At 36.1% G+C, this 15,447-nt stretch overlaps 1 protein-coding gene across 2 annotated transcripts; it reads left to right on the top strand.

Annotated features, from left to right (window-relative positions):
- The first annotated feature begins 2,250 nt into the window (after positions 1 to 2,250).
- Positions 2,251 to 12,961, top strand: LOC120340139 (organic cation/carnitine transporter 2-like). Of its 2 annotated transcripts, none has more exons than XM_039408398.2 (11): positions 2,251 to 2,864; positions 3,240 to 3,335; positions 3,644 to 3,744; positions 4,583 to 4,737; positions 5,123 to 5,291; positions 6,386 to 6,524; positions 6,615 to 6,733; positions 9,881 to 10,095; positions 10,574 to 10,756; positions 11,052 to 11,196; positions 11,505 to 12,961. In XM_039408398.2, exons 1-11 carry the CDS (start codon positions 2,688 to 2,690, stop codon positions 11,605 to 11,607), a joined length of 1,602 nt encoding a protein of 533 aa, XP_039264332.2. In that variant the 5' UTR covers positions 2,251 to 2,687; the 3' UTR covers positions 11,608 to 12,961. The 2 variants fall into 2 exon arrangements, with proteins under 2 accessions (XP_039264332.2, XP_039264331.2); XM_039408397.2 differs by having other exon boundaries at positions 2,258 to 2,864; positions 3,192 to 3,335; positions 11,505 to 12,960.
- The last annotated feature ends 2,486 nt before the right edge of the window (positions 12,962 to 15,447 follow it).

Here is a 15,447-nt window from a genome sequence, read left to right as displayed (position 1 = left end):
GAAATTTGGTATTGGCCCATCATTTTCATAGTTAGTCTCATATTTAGGAGTTATTTACGAAAGACACGAGTCATTAACTACGTCATACCTATTACTTATCGATTCTAATCGGTAAGTATGTTGATAGGTATTTGCCTGTTTGTCTGTCTGTTAGATGCACGCGATATCTCACGAAGGCGAGATTGAATCTGCTCAAAATTTTGCATGTGCATTAATTATATGTCGTACCTATTGATTTTGGATGAATTATGTCGTATAATTAGCGAGTTATTAATTAATTAGTGATGGGACACAAGGTGTTACTATGAAGTAAGGGCGCTGTTTTGGGGGATCTCCTAACTTTCGATCAATAAGTCTTCGGTCTCTGACCGATATTCTCGTCTGAGTATTTGCAATAACGAATATTACAAAGTAGTGTCATAATAGTTAAACATGAAATAATAAATTTATGACAATCTAGCCATTGTTTCAGTAATTGACTTTCTGATTCAAAAAAATGATAATATCCGTCGAGAGCACTCAAAACTGTAAACTTTCTTCAATCTTCGTAATTTTTTCCATTTGTTGCGTTGAAGTATACCATTGGTTAGTATTGTTGAATTTAGAATGCGTGCTTGCCTTGCACAAATGCAATTTCCGTGCCTCGCAGTCAAACGTGCCCGCGTCTCGCTCGAAATACACAGTAACTATCCGTGCCTGTTCTTGGCATGTTTTTCCAGCTTGGAGGGTGTTAAGTTCGCATTTGATAATCTAATGCTGTACATCAGGGGTGTACAACCTTTAATACAGGAAGGCCAGATACAAATAACTTGTGAAACCGCGAGCCTCAGCTTCATTCATAACTTGGACTTCCCAGTAGTTGCACTCACAAAAATAATTTCTTTTTGTTGTCGATTTATGGCATTAGCAGGGGTCTTTTCAGAAATGATGAGTTAAAACGCATAAATTTCCGAGGAAAATTGCTATGCAAATTTATTGTCAACCTGACTTTAAACAAATTCAGTGAGAAATGTGCAGCTAGCTTTTTCGCCTGAATACTTTTTCTTTAAAGGGATAGCTAGCAATTCGAAGCCAAAAAGTGCCATATTTACAGCCATGACTTTTTTCCAAATGTGGAAAGTTATCTTGGTTGAGATGTTATAGTTAGAAATCGCCAAGATTCATTTCTAAACAGTCAAATCTGTCATGTTCTAGACTCTAGACTGGATTTAGACAAAATCGATTGATTTGTCTGCTGTCATGTCTTTCCTGTTTTATGTGGATGAGAATATATTCACAGGTTCTGTGATGATGATTCATGCTTCTCGTGTCAGCGTGTCTCGTGAACATCACCCAGTTTATAGTATAGATTTGTTTATACTTCCGAGTCACGCAGATGGAAGGAAGTTCTTTTTCCGATTATAACTTTTCTAACTATATAATTCATATCTATCGATATAAGATCTTGTTTGGAGAATTATAAGTGAGCGCAATACTAGAGTAGCTTAAATTTAATTAATGAAAGTTCAGCAACAAGATTGTATAAAAATTCGCTGATTCAGGTTGCTTACGAAACGTTTCTTGTTAAAATTAAGCCTGTACGCAACTCCTTCATTCTTACTTAGCGTCAGTGAGCTATATACAGACCATGCCTCCAAGCTTGTTGAAAATTCATGTTTGAGACTGAGAATATAGTTCGCAAAATCTAACACGAAATTCGGAACAGAAAACAAATATTATCAACAATTGGATTAATTGCTTTCAAGTGGATTCATATATAACAACTGTGATATGATGGATTAGTCAAATGACGCCTTATTAAATTTTGATATTTTTTATTTCATGAATTCCAGAATTATGACTTCACTTAGAAAACATACTTCAACTGGCACTATGATCGATAGGTAATATTAAATATATTTAACAAATGAGCCGACACTAAAGTAATTCTTGCCATTATAATGTGTAGAAAATATCTAAATTAGGCCCTTGGATTGTTGGATGAAGTCTTCCAAAAATTACCGGCATTGTTAGGTTAATTTCACAAATAAAATAATCAGGCGCCACAAGCAATTATTTGAAAGTGCGATATGGAGTATATAGTACCGTATCAAATGAAGGAGGCTCGCATTGGCATAACGAAGCTGTAGAATTTTTATCAAAATTCAAATCCGATGTTGTTAGTAAGGAATTGCGTGCAATGTAATTACTTTCTGTGGTGTTGTTAAATGCGTTAGCCATACAGATTAGTGCATTTGTACCGCCTTTTAGCTTGAGTGTTGACCCATAGCTATGAACTCATTGCCATAAAACGGTCATTATTGCTAAGCGTGTGTTTCTCAGATTGAAACGTTTGGAGATGAATATTGGAGAGAATGTCGCGATCTTACTGAATTCGTCGTCGCCGAAGAGCAGTCCATATTACCAACATATTACTTTCGCCTAAGCATTGGAACGTTGAATAGTTGGTTAATTGCATAGCAAATCGACACTGATAATTTGGACGAAAGGCTGTGGCTAATCTCCTGACAGTTTATAGACTGAAAAACGTTGATTCGAATTTTCGAACGTTGAACGAATTTGTCGTCACTAAACGACTTTTTGGAATCTTTAAGTTGAAAATTGAATCAAATCAATTTTACGCGCGCCCTTTTTCTCATAACCAGAGCAACTTTACACCAAAATATTTTAAAATAAACTTCGGATAAATGGATTATCAAGATCTTCTTGAGGACATTGGTTCATTTGGAAAATATCAGAAACGAGTATCCGTGTTACTGCTACTTTCACTGGTTCCAAATGCATTGCCATTATTGATGTTTGCTTATACCCAGTACCCAACGAGGTTTTATTGTTCTACCAGGGATATTGGAAATGGTTCTCAGGTGAGTAGTTAGGTTTTCATGGATAGTATTCAGCCCGCATTCCAATTTAGACTGTGGGAGTGTTGTGAACGACTGCTGAAAACACATTATATATTTAGCGAAGCAGCCGAAAGAAACACGGGCTAATTTTCGATATAAAAATTCCTATCAAATAAATATCGAGGCGTGTTCACGAATAAGTATACATTGAACTCAGACGGTGTGCAAATGAAACGTTCAATTACATAGAATTTACCGACGATTATAAGAATTAATATATACAATTCTATAGTTTGAATATTTTTGAAAACGGAATCGAAAGCACATATAAATGAACATTTTTCGCAGGACATTTCACATCCTATGTCCTTGAATCAGAGCTTTTTTCAAGAACAGAACACTTTCAATCAATGCGGCGTACTTCATGAAAACAATACAGTTCTATGCAAAGCTGAAGGGATATATGAAGACGATAATACCGTCATTGCAGAGGTATCAATAACTAGTTAGTTAGCACTTTGTACCTCTGATTTTCTTGCTTAATTGGTTTGTAGATTTTCATATTTTACGAAATACAATGTATGTTGCTATGGCAAAAACTGAAAACTTCAGAGTGTTATCGGGTTAAACGTAGTTAGAATTTGTATCCAAAGCTCTTTTCAGACAAATCTTCAAACAAACTGCAGTTTCACATTAATTATTAACATTGCTAAATTCCATAGAAATATGTAGTGATTTAAACTTCATGAGTACTTTATAATTCTGTGTGTCTGATATTTATTTATATCTTTATTTTTCAGTTTGGTCTGGTCTGTGAAAACGGGTGGAAAGTTCCGATAACAGCTTCACTATATATGGCCGGACTTTTATTAGCACAATTTTTTTCAAACTTGGCAGACAGGTTAGTATTTAGCATCGTTAATATAACATTACCTATAATCAGGGCTGCCATAACGTCCTTATTTCTAAGAAACATCCTTATTTTGACATGTGTCCATATTTTTGTTTTGATTTAGGGGTAAAATTTTTTATACCGGGCAGTCGGGCACTTAGATTGGTGAATTCGAATGTTTGGTTGAAATGATATTAAAACTTTACTGATTACTACGCGCATTCAGGCGCATACATAACAGCAAATTAACTGCCACAATGACAAAACAATAGCCTACCAACAAAGATTAGCTTGTGTAACTTGAGTCAAAATACAACTTAGAAGTGAGATGGAACAGATAATTTAAATGGGGGGGGGGGGGGGTATTTAGGGTTACGTGATGATATGATATTTTGGCAATAAAATTGGCCCAAATGGGTGTCAAGTTTGAGAAAGTGCAATTCATATCGTTCAATTTCGATAATGCCACATTCATCAAAGTTATTTACAAGTAAGCTCCATGTGAATGATATATTCCCGTGTTTATATATGCCGTTTATGACTTTATTCGCCGATGTGAGATGTGTAACGCGTTCTACCGTTTGTGTGAATGGCCACAAGTTTTGGTCAAGTCACTTGCGGTAAACTTTTCTCTAGGTTTTGCGTATTTCACAATCTTCCCATCGACTTAGTCTGTGTTGTTCATTTTCCATGTTCTGTGTTACAGAGAAGACGAAAGTTCGAAATAAAATTGTATTGTTTATCATATATGTGTCGCCCTCAAACAATAAAAAGATATTAGATAAGATCATTTTGTTTTCTAATACACTCTTCACTTGTATTCTAATATTGATTTATAATACTCTAGATTCGGACGTCGTCCCATAATTCTTGTATTCTCATTCTTGCAATTTGTAATGGTCGGCGTAGTTGGTTGTTCATGGAATTACATATCCTACGCCGTCTTTGTTTTTCTTTCTGGATTTACTGGAATAATCAGATATGTTTGCACGTTTGTTTTGGGTAAGTCTCTTGTGGAACTTACACTTTGAAATAGACATAGAATGTTTTTACCGTATATTTGAAAGATGATATATATATGTTGATAAAATGTGATAAATTCATGTGATTCGAAGCAAATCTTTGAACGCTGGATTGAAAAGACCCAACATCCTGCATTTATATCCGTCATTTGTGTGGCATAGGGTACAGAAACCAGGGGCGCTGCATCGACTCATCACTCGTTAGGGTCTTGGCTGAAAACAACACAAATGTAAAACGGTGGAAGAATTCCACGTTTAAGTGAATGGAAGTCTATTTATACTAAAATCTTTACCGCTGTACCCCAAAAAATAATTCATGTCAAAGTTTGATCTGTAATATACCATCATATTTTACAATATCACAGCTACAGAATTTTTGGGTGAAAAACGCAAAACTGAGATCGGAGCTATGTGCAGCATTGCCTATTCAGTTGGATATATGATATCTCCAATTTTTGGATACTTGTTCCCCTACTGGCGATGGTACTTGTGGGCAACTAGCTGTGTCGGTATTTTATACATCCCATTGATATGGTAGGTTTAATATAATGACGTGATTGTATTCGACACGAACTGAACATATTCACTGTTTTGTTAAATTTTTGTTGTTGTTCGGAAAAATTCTCAACTAATGAAACAATCAATTTTAAATTTTTAGTATATACTTAAAGATGGAAAAAGGCGCTTGAAGGCTATTATTTTTATGTTTTATTTTTAAATATTTTCCGCGTCTCATGGGACCTGATATTCAACTTAAAATACCACTGTTTCGATTAAAAAAAAACACTCCATATTCCGACAGCCACCCCCACCTTGACCGCTAACGTGGGGAATTCAGCTCCAACATACTGGTACTGACTACTAAGGCTGGGCATTTTCGAATACCTGATAATTTCAAAATCGAATATTTTTTTCGAATCGAATCTTGAATACTTGGGAGATATATATATAATTGTATGCGGCTTTTCATTGTAATTGGTCCTGTCAACAAATGAATTACCGAAAACATCACTAAGACAGATTGCTGAGCGTTCACACACAATAAGAAACAAGTTTTATCAATACCTGACTGTAGAAAATAGTCATATGTCAGAATTGCGTCGAAAAAATATGGCTTCGATTAAAAAAATTTGAGGTATTCACCTCGACAATTGGCGGAAGAAAGGAAAACAAGATGGCGGCGATTCAAAATTTGCAAATAATTTACTATTCGATTCGAAATGCCCAGCCCTACTGACTAGCAAATTCCGTGTCTGTGGATATACAGGGTGTCCAAAAAGTTTGGCCCGATTATAAAGTCTTTAGAATCCCATATTATTTTTTTAATTATAAAAAAGATATAGCCAGCCTGTATCTAATTAGATGTTATAGATGTTGGATGTTATAGTCTCCATTTATCATACAAAAAAATTTATTCAAATTTGCGATTGGTATTGCTATATGAAATCGGGCGGAACTTTTTGGACACCCTGTATATACACCTATGTTCTAATGCTGGCTCGTTAGGTGATAGTTTTGCTGGGTATAACTACTAGCGACGTTATATAAGACAAGCAAACTCAAACACTACTTTATGCCAAAAACCAAAGTATCAAACAAACCACATTAAATATAGCAAAATGTTTCAGGTTGTTGCCTGAGTCTCTACGTTGGCTGATAGTCAGTGGGAGAATCGAAGAAGCCAAAATTTTGACAAAGAAAATTGCCAGTGTTAACGGGAAAAATGCTGATGTCGAAAAAGTGTTTCAAAATTTGTCAACAAAAGAGGTATTCGTGTTGGGATATATTCTTGTATATTGCTTCAGAGATATTTTTTATAAACGAGATTTTCATCTATCATCTAATGCCATTGTTCAGGAGATAGAAGAAAAAAAAGTATCATTAGATAATTTTGACCTTGAAAAAGAAGCCAGTTATCTGCATATGATGAAGAATCCTACATTGCGTGTACGAAGTTGTGTTATGTATCTCACAGGGTTCGTATATTTTATTGGTAGTGTAAAGTTGGAACGTGAATTCCAATCCACTCAACGTTGTTGTAGTGGAGTTATATTTTCACCCGCACCCGTCTTGAAGAATTATGCGCAATCTCTAAGCTTCTAGTAACTGCAAAACTAAAATAGTAAAGAGGCAACGAGATCCTTAGAAAACGAACTGTATTCATCAATCTCCACATATGAGTAAAATGCTGCTACAGCACAGAAACTTGAAGACCAACGATAAAACTAATTTATAACGACACGGATGCACTATAAATAAATAAGCAATGGCAGAATGATAAGATAACATTCACAATGATAGCCATCAATACTAAATACGGCCTCATTAAGCAAAATTTATATGGCATATTTCACGAAACGCGCACCCCTATGCTAAACTAAATCCAAGACAAATCTCAATATTAAACGACACTCACACAATTCCACAGTGCCGTATAGCAGGGGTCCGCAACTACTTTTTAGCGCGACCTAAATTTTTTTTTCTAATTTTTCGCGACCCAAGCATTTGGTAAACATGTAATTAGTTATGATTTTAATATTTTTTATTAATAATTTATTTATAATTATGAAATCTTGATTTCTTTCATATATTAATAAAGTAATATATAATATTATAAAGTATTGAAAATGGCTAAAAAGGCATATACAATGCCTCTTTACTCTTTATTAGGTAAAGTTAAGACTATTATTGACACTAGCAATTTTCTTGCACAAAATTATATGAAACTTATCACATAAATTCGTGAATAATAGCGTTTATTATGACTAATGCGAATTATTAGCGTTGTGTTTTGAACACAACATATCAATTCGAGGTTCAATTTGGGAGACAGCAATTCGAAGATCATCTTCTACTTTTAGCCTTGATCTTTATTTGTTTTTTATGTATGAAAACGCAGGAAAAATCTTTTCACATAAGTAGGTAGTTCTAAATGGCAACAGAACATTCATTGCAGCAGCTGATAACTCCGGATATTCTTTGCAGCTGAAATCGAAAATTCAGCCAAACTTCTTTTGCCATCAAATGCGATCTTTAATTCTAATTGTTGTCCAATGTTTTGCTAGTCAGATTTTCCTTATGAAGAATGCAATGCGTAAAATTAATATGAGGCGCAATTTCTAATACTCTTGCTAAAAAACCTTTGTTTTCCCGTCATGGCCTCAGCCCCAGCAGTACAAATGCTAATACACCGCTCCCATGATAATCCATCATTCTGTAGTCTCGTCGCCACTGTTGAGAATATGTCTTTACCAGTGCATGTTCCAGAAAGCGCCACGCACATGAGTAACTCCTTTTCAAACTTCCCATTGGCTATATACCTAATGAACACAATCAACTGCGCTAAACCAGACGTATCCGTGGATTCATCTAATTGCAAAGCGTAATTTCCTCATTTGACTCTATCACTCAGTTGGCACCTAATATCTTGCCCCATTTCGCTGATACGTCGGCGAATGGTATCTACATACATTGGTATTTCTTTCATTCCCTTAGTTACCTTGACTCCATTCATACTTTGACTAATTGCAATAGTTTTGATTAGTGTTTCTCCAATGGTGTGTGTGTTTTTTTTTTTTATCTTTTGCGATTAAATATGCCACTTCATACAATGCCTTTTGAGATTTTTCTAAGATTGTGAGATACTTTGTCATTGTTTTCTTTTCGCCTAACAATTCTTTTTCTGATCGGCGGAAAAATGTATTGGTTTGTCAATGAATTCTGGATGCTTCGCTGCAAGATGGCGTTTCAATCTCACTGCTTTCAGGCTCTCGTTGGTAAGAACACCGGAACAAACAACACATTGAGGACGTGACTCATCATTTATAAAAATACACTTGAAACCGAGCTTTATAAATTCTTCGCTGTACCTCCGCTTATAAGGATGGTTTGAGTGATGTATTTCTATTCGATGAGGGTGAGGAGATGAGTTTTTTGTTGGGCGTTGATCCCCACTGCTTGAAGACGCAAGGATGTTTGAAGGTGCATGCTGTGTTCTGTTCTCACTAACCTTCTCCGTTGTATTCTCCGCTAGCTGCTTTTTTGGAGTATTCTTCAGTAACCAGTTTGTCAACATTATTTGTGGCTAAAACTACCTTTAAAATTCCCAACCCCGCTAAATTTTGAATTTAACCAAAAATATCTGACAATAACAAATGTAACAGCACCCTAACTATTTAATTTAGAATGGACAAATCTCATCATTTTAATCATTTTAATTCAATACATTCAACAACCATTCATTTAAATGTGCCGGTAGAAAAGTTTGGCCTAGTCTATCACATCTATTTCTAGATTAATTTTTTTTGATTAATGCATTTAAAATAAAACTTCAACACAGCAAAATGATTATTGAGTTATTTGATTAGGACTTATATTTACCAAAACACAACTAAAAACTAACAAACAACACGCGGAAACCGCCAAAACGAGGTAATGTTCACAACCACGAAAGACTGATGAGCGCTTCTGAAACGTTGATTGTTACTTCAAATTTTGCACTTATGCTGATTGGCCAATGTTACGGCAGTAAATAAGGAAGTGTACACTCGGGGGAAAATTTCATGATTATAATCAGAGATTTATAAAGTTGTTATACATAAATACGCTACGCAGACGCGATGCTCATATTTATGGAAAATTTAAATTGTTTTGCGACCCAGTGCGGAGGGCTTCGCGACCCAAATTTGGGTCGTCACCCCGTAGTTGCGGACCCCTGCCGTATAGAATAAGGATTCAGAAGCATTTTATCTCAAAACCCGGAGATAAAGTTTCACTACATAAGTCTTCACTGTGGTGCAATAATAAGTCACAGTCAACAGAAAATTAAGATAATAAAGATGGAACATAATTTGTCTGGGATTGTTTATATAATAGAGACATATAAATGGCATACAGTGTGAGGCGTGCGAGGTCAAATCTAACAGGTAGTCTAAAATAAATAAACTCAAATAAAATTTATATTCGAGCGGTGGCATTTTGCTTATTTGGCCATTTTCGGACCAAGGTCAAAATACAAAAAAAGACAGTTCGGGATCAAAGCTCACACTATATCGTTACAATGTGTCGTTTCACCTCATTTCAATGGTATTTTCGAATTAAACGTATATGTTAACTTATTTTAGTTTCATCTCTGCAACGATTTATTTTGGAATTTCACTCAATCCTTCACAACTCAGTGGGAATCGGCTCCTCAATATTTTTCTATCTGGATTGGTGGAAATTCCCGCGATTCTGTCAACTTATTTCCTAATTCAACGTTACGGGAGATCAAGAATATGTTTTTTGTTTCTTATCGTTGGTGGGACTTCTTGCACTGTTGTACCATTTACTAAAGAAAGTAAGCATGACATTACCATACTTATGATTGTTCGTCTTGGTGTGTTTTCTACTTCGTCACGAAAAAACTCTGATCATGTTACAACTCATACCGTGTTTCCCCAGAAATAAGACAGGCTCTTAATTCAATTTCTTTCGAAAAATAACACTAGGGCTTATTTTGGGAGGATGTGACCATATCATCCTCATAATGCCGTTGAATTGCTATCAAATAGGTCGCGCTATCGGTCTTATTTTTAGGGGAGAGTTTGTATTATTAATCATTTTTAAAATTCAACCTAGGCCGTTTTTTCTATGTAGCTATTATGTTTTTCGAAAGAAGTAAGATCTTTCAGTTCGGGCACATAATCCAACGTAGTTGAAAACCCTATGGGGGTATCGGTCTTTGTTGCGAGGCGTATACTGTATATGAATTGGACGAGTATGTGTGGAAAATATATAATAATGCTGTAACGAGCCTTTTTGCTCATTATTTTTAGATCAGCCGATTTTAGCAAATGCCTTTGTTTTGCTTGGAAAATTCGCAATTACTGGCGCATTTTTTATGATGTATGTGGTGATTGGAGAGATAACACCTACTCTTGTACGAAGTACATCACTAGGTTTAGCCTCGGCCAGTGCAAGATTAGGAGGAATTGTTATGCCTTTTCTGTTCTTCGCAGGTGAGAATTATTGAACAATGATACTTCACCTTCTAGTCTGCGAAGGAGGTTGCTGTATTTTGTAACATGATATGCAGATTCTCGTTTGAGCTATTGAATCTGGAAAGGTTCTAATAATCTTTTTTAAGATATTTGCACTGGAAATTACTTTTTTGAAAGGACAAACTTAAATGATACATGGTATAAAATATTGTATGACACATTATGTCGTCACAAGTTGGCTGTTCAATAAGTTAAGGTTGAACAGTTTCTTTTGAGTCATTTATTTACTTAAGGAAAATGTACTTCATTCCAGGCCAGGCAGCCGGTGAACAGAATCTACCAATGTTGGCGATGGGCGGGATGGCACTACTGGGCGGATATTTATTTCTGCGTTTCATCCCAGAAACAAGAGGGTATCCTATGCCAGATTCTGTTCTAGACGCAGTCAATAATAAGCGGTAGGTTCAAGTAATTTGAAAATGGGTAATTTGTCGAAAAATTGAAACTCATTGCAAATGTGGGAAGCAAAAAATGCATTTTAACGACAGACGATCCTCTTGCACGAGTATCGTAGGGTTTGTCCGTGTCCTAAGAGTAGTATTTTGTAATTGGGAGTTATTTATTCATCAACAAACATTTATTCATCACATGTGAAACACGCAACGAAATGGCTTTCCACTTGAACCATTTAAGTGAAGGTTTTTCATGATCTATGCGCTATTGCCAAGAAATATGTCATACTAAGGATGTTCAATTTCTTTTTCAGTGTTTACGGAATACAGACAGGTATGTCAAGACTTCACGGAAGACAAAAGCAGGAAAGACCAACATTACGTTGCATGAAAGGGTTGCCATATTGTTTTTTTTAACGCCAAATTTACCGTTTCTGGATTTTTCAAACACGTTTGACGTCAGAATTTCTGTTTGGCTTAGTTAAGTCTATTCAATGAGCATATATACAATGAGTAGAAACTTCCAAATACTTGCTCATTAATCCATTGTGCCCTGCATTTTTTACGTCGTCCAGCTAAATGGTTCGTTGCATATGGAGAAAGCATATCTCTCGCTGCAAAAATCCCTTGCTTCCGCCGCGTTGGGTGCGAAATTACCCGTATTGAGACTTGCAATTTTTCAATTCGTGTTCGGTTTTGGGTTTCGAAGTATGGTACGTTGAAAACATACTAACTATGAGCATATGCTTATTGGGAATGCATATCCATTAGGCAGAAAACGTAGTTATAGCACAGAATATGAAGTCAAATGCGGTTATTTCTGATTAGAGCATGGGATTTAGGTACATATCTATCCCGGGGGAAGCAAAGACGATAAAAAGGCCTAAATGTATGGCGAACCACGGCTTCTCACAATCTATTTAAATTTACTTTGTCAGTCTGGAATATCTTGAATATTAAAAACGAAGACAAAAATTCGAACAATAGCAGGGAATCGGCTTTCCTCTCCACCTGGGTAAATATGTCAATCCCACCCTATATTAATGAATACAATGCCCCACGCCCCCTTTACATGGGTCGCATTACGTTTGAGAAAAATTTTTCATGCGAAATTTCTTCCACAAAAAAGCAGCACCGTCGTTTTACGGTCGCGCATTATGGTTTCGTCAAAACGATATTATTCTGTGTATTATCACTGTACAGATGAGTACAAATCATATGAAAGCCATTGGTATATTTGCCACCACTGCTGCCGGACCATCTATGCTGGTTGTATTCCATCGTGTAATGAAAAGCATTACAAGTTTCAACTCGGCCATTTACCAGCGCAACTCACAACTCCAGATATGAGATTGAATCGATGTGAAGCCCACTTATTGAAGCTGGTCATTTCCTTCATAAGAGTTGCCCATATTCCCAGATCCAGGAAATTTCGGGTCATCGGATCTATGATATGTGTTGAAGCTGAAATTGGGCCAAGTATCGAAACAATATTACCAGTTGATCAGAATTTGATACCCATAGCTTTAAAACGGCGTCCTGAGTATCGCAGCAATTTTATTGAAGAAGTAGTATCGAAACATAAGGTTTTAGCATACTTTCATTTTTTCAAACAAAACAACCCACCATTTCGAGAAGTTCACTTTGATATTACGAAATTTGACCAATTTTTATCAATTACGCTAAAATCCATTGAAGATCAAGATGAGTGGAAAACTAGTAAATCTTGTGTTGTTGCCAAAGCTGGTACTGAACTTAATATTGCAATGGAAAATATTGTTCATTACAATGAAGAACATACCATAATTGGTTGTAGCGAAATGCTTGGCGACAATGAGAGTATAACTTTAATTCCTGAAAATAATGACAAAAATGGCCATGACGATGAGTATGACTTGCCGGAATATCTCACAGAATGCATTGCTGATACAGATATTGATCCTCTTACCAAGACGGAAAGCACATGCCATGTTACGGATAGGCTTGCATCAGCCATCATTCTCAAGGAACAAACTACCAGTCCGAACCAATTGAATGCTCATATGAACAAGATGCCATTTGTTACTGTTATCCGTACCGCTGGTAGCAAATTTACAAATTGGGAAGAATGTGAATATCTTGAAGAGAAATGCTTCCCACATTTGTTTCCGAGTGGTACTGAAGGTTATTTGTCTACGTATCATGGGTGTTGGATACGTATCGGAAATGGGTGTTGGATTGCGAACTACGTAAAACAACGGATTCTAAGTAATGATTGCAGATATGGACGTGACTCTACATATATGTTCTTTTTATTCAATGATAAAGAACAAATAGAGATTACGCGATCGTGTGCAACTTTTTTCCGCAAATCCAAAATTGGTAAAGGCAGATTTACAGCTCAATTTTTCTAAAATGTTGATAAGCAAGAAATTGAGCGAACAGATCTCGGATATGAAGTATTCAAAAATTTACGGGGAACCACGCCGTATTTCCAGAGCGCAAAATTGAAAATCATGACCATGATTCGGCAGTTGAGATTTCCAAATTTGTTCTTCACACTGATCTGTGCGGAGTCATATTGGAATGATTTCATTAAGATGCTTCTGCAAAAAAAAAACGCAATCAAATTGTATCAGATGAAACTGTAAGTAATTTGGATATATTCGAAATCAATAAGATACTCGTAACATTACTGACGTTACACAACATTTCAGCAATAGAATGAAAGTTATTTTTAGACACTTGCAAAAACCAGGTCTGTTGGGCAAATACAAAGTTTCTGACTATTTCTTCCGAATCGAGTTTCAAATGCGAGGTGCGCCACATGTCCATTCTTTACTGTGGCTGCGGGATGAAAATGACAAAAGTCCACCTCGGTATGATTCGAAAGAGTCCCGGCCGACCTACTTGTGAATCTTTTATCGATTCTGTGATCGCTGGGACGCTTTCCCATATGGATTCTGATATTCTGGACACAGTGTCTACCTTTCAAAGACATAATCACACTTTCACATGTCGCAAGAAGAGTTGTAAAATTACTATTAATTCTAGTGAAGGCCATAGTGTTAACGATGGAACAATAGAAGAACGGGAATTCCATTAGAACACGTGTAGATTCAAATTTCCCCACTTTTAAATGCCTCGAACAATGATCTTTGATGCACCAAATGAGAATGTTAAACCAGGAGATCGCAAATTATGGAAGAGTGAATATTTCATGCTTAGAAAATTTATCTTGCGTTAAACACATTCTGATCGAGATACTCGATGTAATCAAGAGTTCCTGACCCTATGGTTTAATGAATTTCTTCATGCAGTAGGCCTAACGGAAGAAGCATATTATAATGCTCTTCGGGCATCCCTCGCTGATAACAAGTGTGGGTCGCAGGTGTTTTTGAAGCGTGACTGTTGTGATTTGTGGACCAACAATTACAACAAGAACATTCTGGAAATACATCAAGCTAATGTGGATATATCATTTGTGCTGGATGAGTTTGCATGCGTTGTGTATGTGTTGGGGTACATTACAAAGAATGAATCAGGATTAAGCAGGTTGTTGCATCAAATAGAAGTGGAATCTGCAAAATACGGTCGAACACCTGGTGAAAAACTAAAATTGTTCAGTCTTTCACTTGAAAATAGCCGTGAAGTCTCTCGAAGTGAGGTCGTTTACAGAATGCTTGATCTTCATTTCGTGTGTAGCACTAGGACACACGAATTTATTCAAACATCCAATCCTTCCGCGCGTGATGGAATCATGGAAGATAATATTGCTGACTGGACGATGATGAAAATCCATTCCAGAACAGCAAGATTGACTACCATGTGAATAGACCAGATGATCTTGAAGATCTGTGTTTGGCTGAGTGGATACGTGAAGAATCAGAAAAGGCGATTCAGGAAAAAATACTCAACATTCAACGGTGCGTTATTATTTGAACAAACACAACGATACGGAAGTTGAACGTTCTCTCATTGTGTTGTTCAATCCTTTCAACGATGAGATGAAAGAAATTCACGAGGTGAAAGGTAGAACTATTGATGAAGTTTTTGACGCGTATAAAGAACAAGTTAAAAAGATGAATAAATGATTTGAACCTTACAAAAAATGCTTCTAACGATTGATCAAGCTATGGAAGACATTGAAACTCATCAAAATGGTGATCCAGATGACATGCTTTTTGAGGATCAAGAAATTGAGAAAGCTTCCACTGAAACTGAGAAAGAGTCGCAACACTTCGTAAAGCTGGCTAGTATTCCTTCAGAACGAGATGA

Source organism: Styela clava, chromosome 9 (assembly GCF_964204865.1).
Source record: "Styela clava chromosome 9, kaStyClav1.hap1.2, whole genome shotgun sequence".
Lineage (NCBI taxonomy): Eukaryota > Metazoa > Chordata > Ascidiacea > Stolidobranchia > Styelidae > Styela > Styela clava.
This window is presented reverse-complemented; position numbering and strand designations above follow the sequence as displayed.